This window comes from Mesoplodon bidens (assembly GCF_964165515.1).
Source record: "Mesoplodon bidens genome assembly, chromosome: 9".
Lineage (NCBI taxonomy): Eukaryota > Metazoa > Chordata > Mammalia > Artiodactyla > Ziphiidae > Mesoplodon > Mesoplodon bidens.
In genome coordinates, this window is record NC_138166.1 from 101,087,319 (window position 1) to 101,106,132 (window position 18,814).

The window sequence follows — 18,814 nt, forward strand, 5'->3', positions numbered from 1 at the left end:
TTGAAATACGTATTTTTATGTAATATATATAATTGCATATGTAATACATACTCCAGTCTGTATGTAATATATATATCTTTTAGAGAAGCCTGGAGCTAGTTAAAACCTAATCTAAAAGTAATTTAGATTAAACTGGAGGAGGAGTGGAGGAGACCTCTGCTTACTGTACAAAACCTGTCAGTGTATTAGGTAAGTTATAAAACACTTTGAAATGTGGCGTGGGGTATCAGTGATGTACTGTTTTGCTTTCAAGGATGGCGCAAAAGAAATATCTCCAAGCAAAATTGACCCAGTTTTTAAGGGAAGACAGAATTCAGCTCTGGAAACCTCCATATACAGATGAAAATAAAAAAGTTGGTTTGGCATTGAAGGTATTTTTCTTTTAAGACATTAATAATTAGTAGTGTTGTAAGTCTCCTTGGTAAGTAAGATTCTGAAGTCACCAGAAATTGCCAGGCACAACCAGGTAAACTTTTGGCATAACCAAAAACATTAGTGAAAAGCAGCTTCCCACATTTTATTAGCAGTTGGCAAGCTTATTTTTATTTAAAAAGATTTTATTTATATGAGAATGGTATCTAATTATTTTGGCATATATCATTTCTAATACCTTCACGATGTTACCTAAGTTTATTAATCTGGGTGTTCCTTCTAGCGGGGCAGTTCCCGTGCCAGAAGCTTAGTGTGTGACCTGTTGAGGGTTAGTGTCCTGGTGGGTTCTCAGCCCCCCTTGCTACTGTGCTCTGCTGTAAAACAGTGCTTCCCTCCCCCAGCTTTGTTTCCACTATGGCTATCTGTTCATTTTTCCAAAATATACTTTCCTAATAATTATGCCTTGGTTTTTTATGGTATCATCAGAAATGGCATCATTTTACATAAGTGAAACTTCTAGAAATTGAAGTTTGCCTGCCTTTCGAAGCTGAGGAACATTAATCATTTTTGATAGAAATCTATTATATTGGAATATCCTAGAATGTACTTCTCTGTTTTCTCAGTCTGAGTGTATTGAGATAAACAGTGTAACATCTGTCAAGGACTAAGGATTGTCAGGAGGGCATCAGGTTGTCCTGTGTGTGACACAGTGACGTGCTTGGGAGGTGATAACTGTGTCAGGGTCTTAGAGTTTTCTTGTCCCTCTTGTTCCTGACAGGACTCACTTTTTAGTTTTTGTGAGCCTTCTGATCTTTCTTCTGCATTTGCTTGTTATAATTTCTTGGCTTAGAAACTAAGTGTGGCATAATAAGAAAGCTGTTTTCTATCCCCAGTTCCTGGCACGGAGCTCCTAATAAAACCCTTGGAAATTCCCGAGTGGTAAGGGTGACAGGGGCATCTTTTGTTCCAAGAGGCAGCTCTTTGGAGAGAGAGCTCCAGGGTGGGGCTGCTCGCCTAAAAGACCAGACTTTGATTAGAAGCTTGGAACTTTCAGCCCTACCCTCCGACCTCTGGTGAGGGCAGAGGGCTGGAGATCACGCTACTCACCAGCGGCCGGCCAGTGATTTTATCAATCGTGCCTGCATAATGGAGCCTTCATAAAAACCCTTAAATGATGGATTTGGGGAGCTTCCAGATTGGCAGACACGTCCATGCGCCAGAGAGTAGCACACTCCAGCTCCACAGGAGCAGAAGCTCCTGCACTCTGGACCCTTCCAGACTTTGCCATATGTACATCTCCATCGAGATGTTCATCTGTACTCTTTATAGTAAACTGTAATAATAAGTAGAGCATTTTCCTGAGTTCTGTGGAGTTGTTCTAGCAAATTACCAAGCCTGAAGGGGTAAGGGCTGTAGGGACCCTTGACTGTGTAGCCAAGTCAGACAGAAGTGTGGGTAACCTGGGGACCCGATACCTGGTGCCTGAAATGAAGGCAGACTTGTGGGATTGAGCCCTTAGCCTGTGGGGTCTGCCTCTAACTCCAGATCGTTAGTGACAGAATTGAATTGAATTGTAGGACATCCAGTTGGTGTCAGAATTGGTTGGTGTCAGGAGGGGGAAAAAAACCCTCACTGGGTAATTATGTTTATGTTTTCTAGAGAATTACAGAAAGTTTTGTGTTTTTTAAAATTTATTTTATTTGTCTATTTTTGGCTGTGTTGGGTCTTAGTTGCTACGCACGGGCTTTCTCTAATTGCGGTGAGCGGGGGCCCCTCTTTGTGGTGCACCGGCTTCTCATTGCGGTGGCTTCTCTTGTTACGGAGCACGGCCCCTAGGCGCGCAGGCCTCAGTAGTCGTGGCCCACGGGCTCTAGAGCGCAGCCTCAGTAGATGTGGCGCACAGGCTTAGTTGCTCCGTGGCACGTGGGATCTTCCCGGACCTGGCAGGCAGATTCTTAACCACTGCGCCACCAGGGAAGTCCTCTGATCTGTTTTGTAACTTATGTGTATCATGAACATCTCCCCTATTATAAATATATACTTACACCACCATATAACCTGACTTGTTCTCACACGTTAGGAAAATTAGAATGTTCTCTGTTTGTGTTTTTCGTTTTTTTGTCCCCACCCTTTAGTGTTATTGAACAGTTCATTATTCCTTAAAATAATTGTGTATATACTGCAGTTACTTAAGTCACAGCCCACCTTGCTTTTCCCCCCTAGCATAATCCCAACTGGTCTTACTTTCTCTCTTGGGCCTGTTTTCCTGTCCTTTCCTGGTTTTGATGTTTCCCTGGGTCCTCTCTAAACTCTACACCTCTCAAGATGTCAAGCCACAGTCTGGATTTCACTATAACAGGGGTGACCACCACTCATTAGTTATTTTGCCTTAGAGTCCCACGTGCACTGTTCTGTATTATACTTTTTTTTTTGAGTTGGTACTGTATTGATCTGTTTTTTAAAATTTTTCTTCGTAGGACCTTGCTAAGAAGTACTCTGACAAGCTAGAATGTTGTGAAAATGAAGTAGAAAAGATAATAGAAGAAATACGTTGCAAAGCAGTGGAGCGAGGCACAGGCAATGAGCACTATAAAGCAACAGGAATTGCTACAATCGAAGTCTTCTTACCTCCACGGGTAAAAAAGGTGAGTAGTTTCCCCAAATTTACATAGTTACTAATGCTTAGTTAACTTAGTGATGCGATTAAATAAATTATGAGTTCTTTTTGAAGATACAATCCAAAGATAAAATTCCTTTCAGTTACTTTACATGTTGAACATTTACAAACTTAAAAATCAATTTTATGGATTCTTAAGCTGGAACGTTTACAAAGTAGTCTGGCTTGCAGGCTTCACAGAGCTGTGCGTCAACATTCTTACATTTTCTAGAGCTTGAATGAACATTTAGCAAAAATGGGGAATAAAAGATTACTTCAGATTTTCTAAAACTTTGTGCAGTAGGACACATCACAAAGGAATTCGTCTTTTTTTTCTATGCCAGTGGAAGCCAGAGGCATAGCTGAGCGCCCAAGCAGGGCCACCGTAACCTGGGCCACCTGTGTCAGGGCCACGTCCTCAGTAGTTGAAGTCCAGAAACGTTACTGAGGCAGGGCGCCCAAGGGTGCCTCTTCAGACTGATCAATGTTAATTATTCTCAGAAGAAATGAAAATAAGTGTGTATAAGAGTTACCATATGACCCAGCTATTTTACTCCAAGAGGAATGAAAACTATGTCTACACAAAAACTTGTAAATGAACGTTTGTAGCAGCTCAGTTCACAATAACCAAAAGGTGGAAACAACCCAGATGTCTGTCGGTGGATAAATGGAGTGCACCCATACAATGAATATTATCCAGCCATAAAAAGGAGCGAAGTACTGATACTCTACAACATGAATGAACCTCAAAAACATTATGAAAGAAGCCAGACGCAAAAAGCCACGTATTGTGTTGTTCCATTGATATGAAATATCTAGAGTAGGCGAATCCATAGCGACAGAAAATATATTCATGGTTGTCTGTGGTGGGGGAAGGGGAGGGAATAGGAGGTATGGCACATGTTTGGTTGGGGAGATAGTGAAAATGTTCTGAAATTTGATTATGATAACGGTTGTATAACTGTAAATATACTAAAACCCATTGACTTTTAGGCAGGGAACTTTAAGGTATGTAAGTTACCTCTCTATAAAGCTGTTAAAAATTTCTAGGAAAAACAAAGAGCTTTATTAGAAGAAGGAAATTATATATGTATCTATCTCAGAATGCCAGTTCGGGAAATTAAAGGGCAGTATGTATATACAGGACTCTTCATTGCTAGTGTCGAGTACCTGGGAAACCAGGCCACCAGTCAGAAAGCTGATTGGTGAGTATGGAATCAGAGCAGATGATTTGCATGGTCTCATAGGTGTCGCTGGTGGTCCCATGTTTTCCTCTGAAGCCCAGCCATCCGAGGAGGAAAGGTTCCAAGAACGTGTCTTGCTGCTCCCTCACTGGGAGCGCTGAAGGGACTATCTCTCTTGCTCACTGAGGTGGCCCTAGTGCCAGGGGTTGTGGGATGGGTCCTTGTGGAGCAGAGGCCAGCTCCCTTGAGTAGACGGGACAAACCCCGCTGAGCAGCTGACCTTCCCCCAGAGACTGAAGCCCTGCCTGTGGTGCCACACTGCTGCCCCCTTGAGGACTTCCGGGTCACAGGGTCAGCACACGTCAGGTTTTGTTCAGTAGCTTCATGCTAGGCATGCGACTATTTACATCATCTGATATCAACCTGTCTGGTTTTATAGGCAGAATAACAGCTCCAAAAAGTGTCAAATTCAAGTGCATTTTATTTCTCTTATTTTTAAATAGGATAGGAAAAACTTGTTGGAGACGCGACTGCATGTCACTGGCAGAGAACTGAGGTCTAAGTAAGTATCTGTGTGCCCTGTGCCCCAGGTGCTCTTGGCTCTTTTACACCCGCTCATTTGATCCTCCCTGGCCATCCTGTAAGAGAGATGGGGCAGGTATGATTATCGTCACTGAATGGAAGGGAAAATTGAGGCTTTGAGGCTGAAGGACTTATTCAGGCTCACACGGGCGTTTAAGGGCAAAGTGAGAACTCAAGACTTGCAGCAATCTCCTTCACTTCCTGGTGTAACTTGAGATCAGGTGGGAACTCTGGATGCATGTACTTGATACGTGTTTGAATCAATGAATGAGTGACAGAAATAGGAGACAGCCTGATATTGGCCAGATCATTAGTTTTGAATTTTATTCCCTAATGCACTAATAGCTTGCTGTGGTGTTCACTGAAGTATTTCAGCCAGTTTCAGGCTGTTGGCCCATTTGTAAAAAGAAAAAAAAATACCTGCCTGTCACATAGCAGTGAAAATCTAACTTTTGAGACCTGGTCAATTACTTCACCTACTTGTGTATTTTTAACTGGTAAGTATTTTGAATACCTCCAGGGACAGCCAGTCAGTGTTTCTTAAAGTGATTTTTCTCATTTTCTTCTGTGGTCTACATCAGGGCTGTTAGGGATGGAATCAGGAAGCACCATTCATTCAACACACAATGAGCAGGAGATTGTATGGAACAACTCCCCCTATCATGGGCTCCTCCAAGGAGACCGCAGAAGGTATAGAAATGGATTTTCTCCTGACATGGAGCTACGGCCCTCCTGTTCCAACAGATACACAGCACCAGTGGTCTCTACTTCACAAGGAACCAAATAGTAAAGCAGATAGTTTACAAAAGGACATTGTCTCTGACACAGTTTCAAATAACCATCTAGTAGCTGACTTTATCTGAAGTAATGTTGTGAGTCAGTAAATTGGAATACTCGGTGTTTCTGAGAAGAATGTATAAAATAGCTATCATGATCAAAATCTATTTCATGGGTAATAAATAACAAATTTGGTAACCTATAGTTTTCTGGTTTATTTTACAGAATAGCTGAAACCTTTGGATTTCAAGAAAATTATATCAAAATTGTCATAAATAAGAAACAACTTCAACTAGGTATGTTATGGCAAAGTATGCAGAATTTTTAAATCAAGTCAATAGAGAAATAATGACTTTGTATCTTTTTTCTCACTCTTCCTCTGTTCAAAAATTGGGGGTGGCTTTATCACGTATATAATGCAAAACCAATTATTTTATAGTTCACTAAAATAAAAATGGTAAAGCAGGAAGCAAGTTTTCCAAAGATACTCAGTACAGGTCTGATGAAATGTTACAGAATGGAAGTCTCGGCGTCCTGAAAGTAAAATAGAGTTTCTAGTAAATTCTCCCTGAGGGAGAAGAGCTAAAGCTGAGTGAAGACAGGGAGGAGGCTGTGGTGGGGAGGGCTCCAGACAGAGAGCCTCGTGTTAGAGCTCCACCGGGCGAATTTGAGAGATTGAAAAGGTCCGGTATGGCTGAGTTTGTAGGTGAGCAGAGGGTAGTGCTCTTTAAGGATGGAGGGCCAGGCAGAGCAGCCACATTGTAAAGCTTATAGTTGTGGTTTTTAACCAAGGGTGATTTTGCCACCAGGGGACATTTGGCGATGTCCGGAGACATCTCGGGTTGTGACTTGGCAGCAGGGGGCCGGGGGGGTTGTGCTCGTAACAGTTAACAGAAGAGACCAGGGATGGCGCTGAACATCAAGGCGCCGAACGGTCCCCACAACAGAGACTTAATGCAGCTCATGATGCCAGTGGTGCTGCTGAGGAACCCTGGACTTGAGCCTTACTCAGTATTAGAGGGCTTCTCTCCAGAGAGGTGGGAAGCCATTGATGCTGGGGAGTAGACACAATTATATTTGTGTTTCAAAGATCACTTTGGCTGCAGTAGGGGAATGGATGCGAAGGAGACACGAATGGACTTGGGAGACCAGTTAGCTATTGCAGCAGTCCGGGCAGGCACTGTAGTCTGCTTGGCTTCCATTAGGTTCCTGTGGCCTACGGAGAGTCCGGTTCACATCCCCGCCTGATGCAAGGCAGCCTTCACAGCCTAGCCCTGGCGTCCTTCCCAGCATCGCCTCTAGCCATTCCCTGTCACCTGTTCTGGATATCTTCGCGCTGTTTGTCATCTCATCTCTATGTTAATTAGTTTGTGGTGTCCTTTCTTGGGCAGAAATCCTTGATTTTGATGTTATCACATCCATCCGTTTTTCACCTTATTGTTTGTGTTTTAAGAAGTCCCTTCCTCAAGCCCAGGGCCGAACGGATAGTCTCACCAGAGGTTTTTGTTTGTTTGTTTGTTGTTGTGGCTTTAAAATCTAGTGAGATGAGTCTCCCTCTTGGCTCTTCTTTATCATGGTAACTTGGCCATTGATGGATCTTTCTTTTTCTTTTTCTTTTTTTAATAATTTATTTTTGGCTGCATTGGGTCTTCGTTGCTGTGCACGGGCTTTTTCTCTAGTTGCGGCGAGCGGGGGCTGATCTTCGTCGCGGTGCGAGGGCTTCTCATTGCGGTGGCTTCTCGTTGCGGAGCATAGGCTCTAGGCATGCAGGCTTCAGTAGTTGTGGCACGCGGGCTCTAGAGTGCAGGCTTCAGTAGTTGTGGCTCGTGGGCTCTGCGGCATATGGGATCTTCCCGGACCAGGGCTAGAACCCATGTCCCCTGCGTTGGCAGGCGGACTCTTAAACCACTGTGCCACCAAGGAAGTCCTTTATTTTTCAATATAAATGTTAGAATGGTTGTCGAGTTTCTAAATATATATATGTGTATGTATATGTACTTATGCATATGAATGTGTGTCCAACTAGAGTTTTCAGAAATGTGTTCAAATTTATATGCTTATAGTTCATAATATTATTTTGGTATTTTATAATGTTTGCTGTCTATATTTACCCTTTTTCGTTTTGTTTGTTGTTTTTTTGCATCTTTGACTTAATTTTTGTTAGGTTTGTATATTTGATTAATTTTTTTCATAGAGCCAGCTTTTGATTTTGTTCATATTCTCTTTCATTCTGTTCCATTGACTTCTACCTCTGTCTCTATTCCCATTTTGTATATGAGGATGTGGACAATAAGTGGTTCACTCAGGGCTATAGAGTTAAGAAGGGATGGAACCCAAGGTGTTTGTTTTTACCCACTTCAGTAAATTACCTCTCACAGTGCACCGCTGCACTCTGGCCTCCAGTCCATTGCCGAGAACTGGATTATATCTCCAGCTAGAGGGTGGGAGAATTCATGTCTCTCTCTGTAGTAGATTCTCAACAGTTGATTGCTTTAGTTTGATCTTATGATGAGAATAAAGAAAATTACAAAGGATTAATTTAGTCAGCTCATTTTCACTGGCTGATTTTAACCAGTGCTTAACAATAACATAGGTAAACAGCCAAATTTAAACATCTTCTTACCAATCATGTGGCATGGTGGTTTGCAAGTGCTGACGGCAGGCTTAAGAATTCTATTTAACATAGAAGATGGCCTATTACCTAGTAAATTTAATGACTCTTTTTTTTTTTTTTTTTGCGGTACGCGGGCCTCTCAGTGTTGTGGCCTCTCCCGTTGAGGAGCACAGGCTCCGGACGTGCAGGCCGAGTGGCCATGGCTCACGGGCCCAGCCACTCCACGGCATGTGGGATCCTCCCGGACCGGGGCACGAACCCGCGTCCCCTGCATCGGCAGGCGGACTCTCAACCACTGCGCCACAGGGAAGCCCTAATGACTCTTTTTAAAACATGCATTTCTGATTTTGACAGGGAAAACACTTGAGGAACAGGGAGTGACCCACAATGTAAAAGCTATGGTGCTTGAACTAAAACAGTCTGAAGAGGATGTGAGAAAAAACTCCCAGGTTGAAGAAGAAGAGCAGAATGAAGCCAAACTAAAAGAAAAAAGAATTCAGAGGACTAAGAGAGGCCTGGAGATACTGGCAGAGAGAGGTACACAGAGCTTCAGACTTTTCACTCAAGTCCTCAAAGGTGGCAGCAAATCACGCAAATGGGCCGGGAGCGTGCGTGGGAGGGGAGTATCACATTTCTTGTTGGCCTTTCTTCCCCTACAGTCTAACATTTTTAATGTCACCATCATTGCTTTTTAACATTGAACTAATGGAGTTCCTTTTGGTTTTGTTGCAGCTGAGATGGTGGTGGATCCAGAAACCACACCATACTTAGACATAGCTAACCAGATGGGCAGATCAATCAGAATCCCTCCATCAGAAAGAAAAGTAAGTACTGTAAGAAATTTGTGGCTTGTTCTTTGATCTCCTGTCAGAACAGAAGTGCTTTTCTATTTATTTTATCTTGGAATGTTATTATAAAGGATTAGAAACAGCTTTCAGTCTCCAGCTCATAAACAGAGAACATGACCATATGATGAGCACTGCATCTGGCCGGCTCACTCTGTGAGTTTCAGTGCCTGAGTACAGAACGGCAGGACCTCACTGTCCTGGAGCAGTCGCTTCCTGTGGCAGTGTTTGTTTTGCTGTAGTTTATTTTACTTGGGGGCCACATTCCCTAAGGGATGGATCAGAAGAGGAGGCTGGGGTGCTAGGTAGTTTGGGAAAAGTGTGACAGATGATTCTGCCATCTCTTCCCCTGTCTCTCCACAGCCCTGTTCTCTAATTTGGAGTAAGGGGGAAGTGGTTTTACCTTTGAACATATCCAAGGGGGTCTTTCTAGCAGCATCTACAACTTGGCCCATGAGATCAGTCTCTGAGCTGGAGTCCAGTAGCTTCTTACATGAAAAGCTTCAGTGGCTGTGGGTCAAGTTAATTTTAATTTTTTGGTCTTTAAAGGACACTTTTGAGTTGGTTTCACTATATGAATTATGGATTTAAAATTAAGGATTAGGGCTTCCCTGGTGGCGCAGTGGTTGAGAGTCCGCCTGCCGATGCAGGGGACACGGGCTCGTGCCCCGGTCCGGGAAGATCCCACATGCCGCGGAGCGGCTGGGCCCGTGAGCCATGGCCGCTGAGCCTGTGCGTCCGGAGCCTGTGCTCCGCAACGGGAGAGCCCACAACAGTGAGAGGCCCGCATACCGCAAAAAAAAAAAAAAAAAAATTAAGGATTAAAGTTAAGTTTTAATAAGAGAACTTTGTAACTCTCATTGAATTGATTTTTTATGGCAACTATTTGCCCACTGCAGATATTACATTCGTATATTAAATGATGATATTTAGATCTTTAGGGGAAACCTTTACAAAATCAAATTATATACAAATTCAAATCCAAAAATATTAATGAACTTTAAAGAAATTTGGATCACCTTGCAAAAATTGTTTTAGAAATGCTACAGTTGACAAATACTTCAGAAAAAACCTGATTAAGAATAGAGAGTTAGGGCCTCCCTGGTGGCGCAGTGGTTGAGAGTCCGCCTGCCGATGCAGGGGATACGGGTTCGTGCCCCGGTCTGGGAGGATGCCATATGCCGCGGAGCGGCTGGGCCCATGAGCCATGGCCGCTGGGCCTGCGCATCCGGAGCCTGTGCTCCGCAACGGGAGAGGCCACAGGAGTGAGAGGCCCGCATACCGCAAAAAGAAAAAAAAAAAAAAAAAAAGAATAGAGAGTTAAATGAATGCTCTTTTTAGAAAAGATACAGTCATTACTGGCTGTTTTTTAATATGTTTAGTCTTAGGGATACTAGAAATAGATCTAGATCAGCCGATACTAAAATAAAGTGATGAAAACGAAGGGACACGTGCCGGTTCTGACCATTTCAGCCATGTTAAATTGAGTTCTTGGTTTCAGTGTTTAAATGAAATGAAGGTTTAATTCTGTTTTCCTTAATTTTGGCTTTTAGATTTAGTTGTGATCTTGAGTTTTTTGTCTCTTTGTTTTCACGGTATTTGATTTCTTTAGACTTAATATGCTTTTAATATAATTCGTTTTATTATAGTTAAAAGTGATGTTTTTTTAAATCCTTATTTTTTCCTAGGCCCTTATGTTAGCTATGGGATATCATGAGAAAGGCAGAGCTTTCCTGAAAAGAAAAGAATATGGAATAGCCTTGCCATGTCTGTTGGACGCTGACAAATATTTCTGGTAGGCGCTTTTGTACTTGGTGAATGCCAGTTTGAAGGAGGATGACAGTTATACACAGCACCCTTCCCCCACCCCGTGCACTTCGGACTTCAGATTTTCACCCAAGATGGTTAACGTAAAAGCGTAGTTATGGTGTAGACTGATTCGTGAACTGTTTCTCCCCGTCGCATTTCTAATTGATCTCTCTTCCCTGTAAAGAATTTTATAAACATATGCACTTATTTTTTTTACAGCAAGCATGTAGGGTATCATGTCTGTTTCTTATGACATGTTGTCAGCCTGAACTGTCCATTATAAGGTCCCTGTCAGCTTTTTACTTAATGATTTTGGTGTAGATGTTGAGGAGCATTCCCCAAATCCATTGTTTCATTAGGCGCTCCAAAATGGTGATAACTTATTATTCCTTCTGCATTTATTGCTGGAATTCATTTCAAAAATATTTTTCCTTATCGCTGTTTAGTCCTCCTAAGGTACCATTTGTACAGAAAGACAGAATAAAATGCTGGGTTCTTTCCCTTTATTTTCTTCTTTTCAGAATAAATGAGTTGCTTCCTTAGCATCTTCCAGAGATGACATCACCGGTGAGGTTTCCCTGCCTTTTTTTTTTTTCTTCTAAGTATCAGTATGAGCTCATGGATTTTAACACATTTGATACACTTCACACCTCAGAGCTTAAATTGGCTGTCTTCAGCTGGCAGGTGGTCCTGCATCCCTTTGACCTGATCCTGGGGTAATCTTTGTAGTCCCTGCTCTCTCGTGCCCAGAGCTGGTCCAGACTCATCCTGAATATTTCCTGCCCCAGAGCAACAGCCAACATTTTCTCAAGGGCTTCTGGCTCCTCTTAATGGGAAACGGTACTGAGAAGCTATAATCCAGGCAGATGAAATATTTGAAAAATAGACTTGATGTTTGAAATATTCAAAAGGTAACAACATCAGTGTTATTTTCTTTTCCGTTTTGAGGAATTCCCAATATATACAGTACATTCAAGAAGATGAATCTAAGTATATATAGTTTGCCAGCTGTATTGGCAGCACACTTGTGTCTTAAGTGAACAAACTTAAATTTAAGCAAAAAGGGGGATTTATTGTCTAAAATATTTGGGAGGAGGGGGCAAAGCTGAAAGTAACCAGAACAAGGGCTTGGTTCCTCTCTGGTTTTCCTCCTCTGCCTCTTTGTCTCTGCTTTTTTCTGAGTGTCAGTTTTATTCTCTTCTGCTACAGGTAGCAGTGCAGGCTGTAAGTTAGGTCCTTAAATTCAAGTAAATTTTTTATTCCCTTCCATAATTGTTTCTAACTCTTTATTATGGAAAATTTTAAACATATAAAAATAGCAGCTAATATAATAAGTTCCCATACACTTATAATCCAGCTTCAGCAATTACTGAGACATGGTTGATCTTGATTTGTCTGTATGAGCCTTTCTCAATCTTTTTACCTTGGACACCTCCTTGAAATCATTTTCAGGTCTCAGGGAGACCCTGAATAAAAATAACTCCCTCTTCAGTTCATAGTACGTTAACAGGTTCAGTGAGTAGTAGGCATAATAATCCAATAATAATTGTCAGTGCCTTCTTAAGTAGAAAATACTGGTTTTCTCTACCGGGGATTTGTTTATTCAGGTCAACTTACTAGCGTAATTTTTGTGCGCCTTCCCTCTCTTCGTAAAGGAGATCAACTCTAATGCAAGTCAGCGGTGGAGGTGGAAGAAATTTAAGTTGTTCTTCTTCCTTTGCCCCTTGATGTTTTTCCCGCCTTCTCCAAGTAGGCTCAGAGTTCTATCACAGGTTTCTTTTGTACATCTTGTGGTATGGTATGTAGTATGACTGAGAGTAGTTTGTTTCCCCTATTTAAAGCTAAAAATGGAAGTTCTGCTTTTGGCCAAGATGGAGTAACAGGGACTGGATTTACCCTGTCCCCTGCAACAACTGAAAAACTGGGCAAAATGTGTAAAAACAGTGGTTTTCTGGCAATGCAGGACAGTGGTCCCTGAGGTGGGGAAACAAACGAGTGGAACCCTGTGAATTGTTTCAGCTCACTGCCTGGAGTTCCCAGGCCTCAGTGTGCGGAGGAGAAACCCAGGCAGAGCCTCCTGGTCTCCCCTGAGTGGAAGAGATGGAGCTCGGAATCCAGGGAGGCCACAGTGGTGGGAGGAGAGAGCACAGGGCGCCCCTGGAGTCTTCTGCTGAGTGAGGGTCAGCACAGGCCTGTGAGGTCCCTCCCGCCCTGCCCCCAGGCTGGGAAAGCACCACCTCCGGGAAGCAGAGAGGTCACCGAGGGCGGATAATAACCTGTGGGAAACGGGGCATTGGCTAGAGAATTCAGTAGGGTGTGGGACGAAGGGCTAATTCTGCCCTGCAGGCGGCTCTGGTCCCACCTAACAAAGCTTAAAACAAAGCCCTGAAAAGGTCGCTGTTTTCAAGTAACATGTTTTTAACTGCATCCCAAGCAACGCTTAATGGTATTTATTGAACCCATGTACCGAGAAATACGAAAAAAAACTACACACAATCCAGTTCCTTACAGCCAGTAATAAAACTAAAAATGACTTTTTAGCCAACCTTCCTTTTAAAAAAAGCAGGTACCTAAGCTTAGCTTACCTTTCTTGAAATTAATATCTTTATTTTATATAAAAAATGTAAAACTCATGAGGCAAGTGTAATAAGTTTCTGTTAAATAACTGACTTAAGCCCAAATGGGATTTAATTTTTCTAAAGCTAGGCTCAGTATATTTTGTTTAAATCAATGTTATACATTGATTTTAATTAATGTTTTTAACATGAAAATTTATTGGCTATTGACTATTCAGGCTACTAAAGCAAAATCAATAAAAATATACTCTAAGACACAATTTTATACAAGTCTTTAAATTTTTTTCTGAGTGACATGAGCAGGTTCAAATATAGTCCTAACAGTTTCAAAATTATTATATACAGGTGATGTCATGATCTCTTTTATAGCCCTATATATGGATAAAAAGTATTATTTTTTTAAACTAAAAGAATGAAATGAACCTCTTGAACGTGAGACCTGTGCTGCGTTTTGGTTTTGGTTTTGGTTTTGGCTGCACAAATACTCAATTCTGGGTCAAACTTATACACATGATTTTATTTTTAACTGAAAGGAGGCAGTTTCTGTCCTCACTCTTGATGCTTTAGACACAAACAAGCCTGTTCACATGTGTGAGGCTTTGAAAACTGGCTAAATGTCTGCTGCTTTCATGAGAATGATGAGGTAGGCTTCTCTCCCAGAAACAGAAGGTGTCTACAGGTAGATCAGTAAATCTCACCTGGAGTGTAAGATCAGACCATGGTCCATGAACTTCTTCCTCTCCTCTCAATGTCAAGTTCTCAGGCCAAGCAGAAGATTCAGAGAAGGTGCCCCTCATCTGGTCATACATCTGGATGTGTGTAAAATATGGTGTGTATGTTACAAAACATTCACAAAGAATAGAAATGTTCAAAGAAAGCAACCACAAATAAATATGAAAATCCTGCTCTGAGAGATTATTCTTATGCCCCAGTGGATTGTCTTGTACGTACCCTGGAGTGCAGGCACTCCACTTAGGAGACTTCTGCTTTAAAGCATAAATGACAGAGACTTCCCTGTCATTTATGGCGCAGTGGTTAAGAATCTGCCTGCCAATGCAGGGGACACGGGTTCAATCCCTGGTCTGGGAAGATCCCACATGCTGCGGAGCAACTAAGCCTGTGCGCCACAACTACTGAGCCTGCGTGCCACAACTACTGAAGCCCATGCGCCTAGAACCTGTGCTCCGCAACAAGAGAAGCCACCGCAGTGAGAAGCCCGCGCACTGCAAGCAAGAGTAGCCCCTGCTCGCCGCAACTAGAGAAAGCCCGTGCGCAGCAACAAAGACCCAATGCAGCCAAAAATAAATAAATAAATTTATTTATTTATTTGAAAAAAACAAACATAAATGACAGAATCAGAGCTCTTCCCCGCCCCCCACCCCAAGCAGATTTTGATGGGCAGGATGGGAAGCTTGAGGGCATGCAGGTTTTGTAGTTTTATACCAGAGCAGTCTTTTAGTAGGATACAAACAAAAACAGATGAGATCTTTAAAGTTTGTGAATGTTCCACATTTTACTTTCTTATTGAAGAGGGTTCAAACTTGAGATCTAGATTTGCATTATGAATTTGTAACATAATCACAATTTAAAATCAAAATAAATTATCTCGATGTCCATCTTTGTCAACCTTCCATTGCCTTGCCTGTCTTCTCCCTTCCTCTGTATCTGGGTTCAGCCTTCTGCGACAGCTGCCAAGTAGCATTTAACCTGCACCTGGGCCCCAGGATCAGCTAGGCATTCAGAGCCTGGCATTTGTCTGGATTGTTTTTCCCCTCCTTCAATGTGATTGGACATGAATGCCTTGTCAGAGTCTTCATCAATTGAGGCGTTCATAGTAAGTAAGGATTTTTTTTTTTTTTAGTGTGCTTTTAAAGCTTTGGGGTTCTAACTTTGGCTGTATATTAGAATCACCTAGGGGGATTTTAGAAATACAACATCCAGGCCCCACCTCCAGAGGTTTCTGTTATAATTGATATAGTGGGGTCCCAGTATCAGTATTTCTTAAAAACAAACAAAAAAAATCAGAAAAGGAAAGAAAAATTCCTCACATCCTGGTGATTCTAATTTGCAGTCAGGGTTGGAAACCACTGCTTTAAAGCATGGTCTCCCCACATTTGCTGAAGGGTTCTGACACAGTGGCCCCAATCTCCACTTCCTGCTAAGCCTCTTTCCCAACATGGCAAGGGTGTGTGTGTGCATCTGTCTGTCTGTCTGTCTCTCCCCGCCCCCAACTCCCAGGGCAGATGGTGTTGAGCTTCTATTCTTGAGCCCTAACTCCTTTTTTTTTCCCATTGGAAGGATTCAGATTATAAATATAGTTCCCTTCATAAACACTGTGATCTCTGTCTTAGTCTTTGGAAATACACCAAAAACTGGAAAAAAAAATTCCAGTAATGCACAAAAAGGTTTTTACTGCTTCTTGTCAGTGATGTCATTTCCTGTCTTTGGCAGCGAGTGCTGCAGAGAACTGCTGGACACTGTGGACAACTATGCAGTACTCCAGCTGGACATAGTGTGGTGCTACTTCCGCTTGGGACAGCTGGAATGCCTGGACGATGCAGAGAAAAAATTAAACATGGCCCAGAAATGCTTTAAAAATTGTTATGGAGAAAATCATCAGAGACTGGTCCACATAAAAGTATGTTGCTGTAATTAGTTTTAGGTATTAGTGAGCCCATTTGTAGAATTTGAGTTTATTCCTGTTAAAGTGTTTAGACTGCTGCCAAAGGTGATTTATTTGATAGTAGTATGCAATGTGTTCTTTTTAAGCTCTATTTTAAGGGGATTGTTAAACATCTTATAAGTTAGCCTGTGACCAGAGGAACACAGTCTTCTAGTCACAGAAACCCATTGATCACTGTGACCGAGAGAGCTGGTGACTGTATTCATTAGAGTCTAATGAAAGGTTTAAATGCAGAAAATAGACATTTCGAACAGTGACAGTTCACACGAGTGAGTCACAGCTCCAGAGCTGGGCTTTGAATAAGGATTTTTCTCAGGCAGTTTCCACAGGTCATCAGAATTCTGCTTGGGAGTTGCAGGGCAACATAAGAGATATTCCTGGTTTGGGTTTTTGCATACTTCCCTCCTGACCAGAGGGGGCGCCCCTGTCCTGGGCACCTGGAGATAGGTGTTCTCTTTGGGACAGGGGATGCCGTTGTACCCTGGGATCCTTACTTTTGCCATCAGCAATAGTGAAGATAGAAACATTTTAGGAATGCCATTTTGCCCCTGTGGAGATGAAGGGAATTATAAATGTGAGTATTACAGACCTGTAATGAGAAATAAGACAGTTTTATTTTTTCCCCCCAATAATTCTAGGGAAATTGTGGAAAAGAGAAAGTCTTGTTTTTAAGACTTTACTTGCTTCAAGGTATCCGAAATTATCACAGTGGAAATGGTGAAGAGGCTTATGAATATCTCAACAAGGTAAGAAAATGGATGCTCCAAAGTTGTGACCATTTTCACCTACTTTGTTTTTTAATCCCCAGAAGTTAAGTATTTCATAAACTCAGTGGTGTGTGACTGGTGAGGAAAGTGCATCTCCCTCCCATTCCCTCTCCTTCAAACATATTTGTATTTGTGAGAGTACAGACAAGATGCTGTAATAAGGAAACCTCAAAAAGGCAGTGCTTTAATTGGCTAGAAGTTTCCGTTTCTCTCATCTGGCTGTAGAGGTGAGCAGCCAGGGCAGTGGGGCAGCTGGTGTGGCAGCCGGGGTGGCTCCTGTCAGTGCCTCTTCCAGCCAGCAGAGGGAGGGAGAGAGTCCGGGGCAAGCCTCTTTAGAGAGGTGACTCAGGAGGTGCTCCTGTCATTTCTGCTCCATGGCATTGGCCTAGACCATCTGGCTACACTCAGCTCAAATTCAGGGGACTTTATTACCAAAAAGGAGGAGATAATGGATGCCAGCCCCTCCCACAGTCCTCAGCCCATTTTCTCATGTCATACTGCATATAAGTCATGTGAGCAGAGAGGGTGTTGTCTGTTTGCATTTGCACTGGTTGATAATAGGTCACATTTAGAGGTTTTATCTAAAATCTGACACACCCTAATTCACATTGGGTACAATCCAGTTTCCTTTAGGTTTTAGCTTTGTGTTAGGCTTTAATGTTACTATGGTTACATGATTCTTATATTTTTCTTTGTCTGTAGGCATGTCAGCTCTTTAAAGAGCTATATATTGATCCATCAAAAGTTCACAGTTTGATGCAGCTGGGATTTAGTGCTCAGGAAGCTCGGCTTGGTCTAAGGGCATGTGACGGGAACGTGGACCACGCAGCTGCCCACATCACCAACCGCAGAGAGGTACCTTAATGTGGTCTTGGCAGCGCTTGGTTGAGGCCTTTGCCTTTGAGTAGGTGTGAAACTTGAGGCAATGGCAAAATCATTTCCAAAGTGCCTTAGCTCTCAGATGTGCAAGAACAGAAAAAGACAATTCCGTAGTAGGTATTATTAACAAGGAACTCTTTACTGCTTCAGACTTGGAAGTCAGGAGAAAACCTTGTCGTTTTTAATTGCATCAGTTTTCAGACAGTGCAGTTTCCTTCATTTTATTCTTGCTATGGTGGCAGGTAGCTCATAAGTACAGTTATCCAAGCAGTCTTCTCTCTCTCTCTCTCTCTCTCTCTTTTTTAATCATAGTATATTTCTGGAAACCATTTTAAAGGTGTCTGTGTTTTCCAGGGAGCCATTGTTAACAGTTCAGGGTGTCATTCTTGCCTGGAAACATGAATCAGATCATATGAACAATTAACATTATGTTATAAAAGCCAAGATTCAAAACTATAATCATTTAAAACAATTAGAGATAAGTACAGTTAAAAAAATACTTTAGAATTTCAGAGTTGGAAGGAATGTTACCATATCGAATATGGTAGTTTTACAAATGAGGAAAACAGGCTCAGAGGTTGTCTTTTCCGGGGTCATGGGTCAAATCGGTGGCAAAACCTGAACTGAGGCTCTGGTTTTCTCCTGTACTTCCTAATTCCCATCTGAGAATAGCATTCTGAGTTTTTACAGAAGGTTCTGAAAAGCCAAAAGATACTATAAAATGGTAAAAGTTACCACTTCACTTCCTAATTTTTTATAAGTAGCAAAAATAAGTGTTTTTTAAAAAAATAGTGGTGTCCTATCAGATGTGCATTTAATGAATTAAACTGTAAGCCCTTGGAGAAAATAAAAAAACAATAGTGTATATAGTGCAGTTGACCCTGCTCACTCTTCCACTCAGTGGATGTGTAGTTGGGATGCTTTTGGTTGAAGGCAACAAGTTCAGACTGGCTTAAACACCCAATAAAGAGGGTAAGGGAGGGGTTCACTGGCCTACATAATTGTAAAGAGCCCAGAGGAGGGCCGGGTCTCTGGTTAGTTCATTCAGTGGCTTCGCCCTGTTGCTGAGC

The 18,814-nt window shown here is 42.1% G+C and overlaps 2 protein-coding genes across 3 annotated transcripts in view; one reads left to right on the forward strand and one right to left on the reverse strand.

Moving 5' to 3' along the window:
* The window catches only part of NUB1 (negative regulator of ubiquitin like proteins 1), a 28,371-nt gene that overhangs the window by 2,288 nt on the left and 7,269 nt on the right, over positions 1–18,814 (forward strand). For both annotated transcript variants that reach the window (XM_081243447.1, XM_081243448.1), the window contains exons 2-11: positions 254–371; positions 2,850–3,017; positions 4,716–4,774; positions 5,797–5,867; positions 8,540–8,722; positions 8,918–9,009; positions 10,719–10,825; positions 15,867–16,053; positions 16,737–16,844; positions 17,568–17,720. In XM_081243447.1, the coding sequence (XP_081099573.1) occupies positions 254–371; positions 2,850–3,017; positions 4,716–4,774; positions 5,797–5,867; positions 8,540–8,722; positions 8,918–9,009; positions 10,719–10,825; positions 15,867–16,053; positions 16,737–16,844; positions 17,568–17,720 (1,246 nt within the window). The remainder of the gene's footprint in view (positions 1–253; positions 372–2,849; positions 3,018–4,715; positions 4,775–5,796; positions 5,868–8,539; positions 8,723–8,917; positions 9,010–10,718; positions 10,826–15,866; positions 16,054–16,736; positions 16,845–17,567; positions 17,721–18,814) is intronic.
* Positions 17,871–18,814, reverse strand: part of WDR86 (WD repeat domain 86) — a 38,012-nt gene continuing 37,068 nt past the window's right edge. The window contains exon 7 of the mRNA XM_081243450.1: positions 17,871–18,134. Within this exon, the coding sequence (XP_081099576.1) occupies positions 18,117–18,134 (18 nt within the window). The 3' untranslated portion in view covers positions 17,871–18,116. The remainder of the gene's footprint in view (positions 18,135–18,814) is intronic.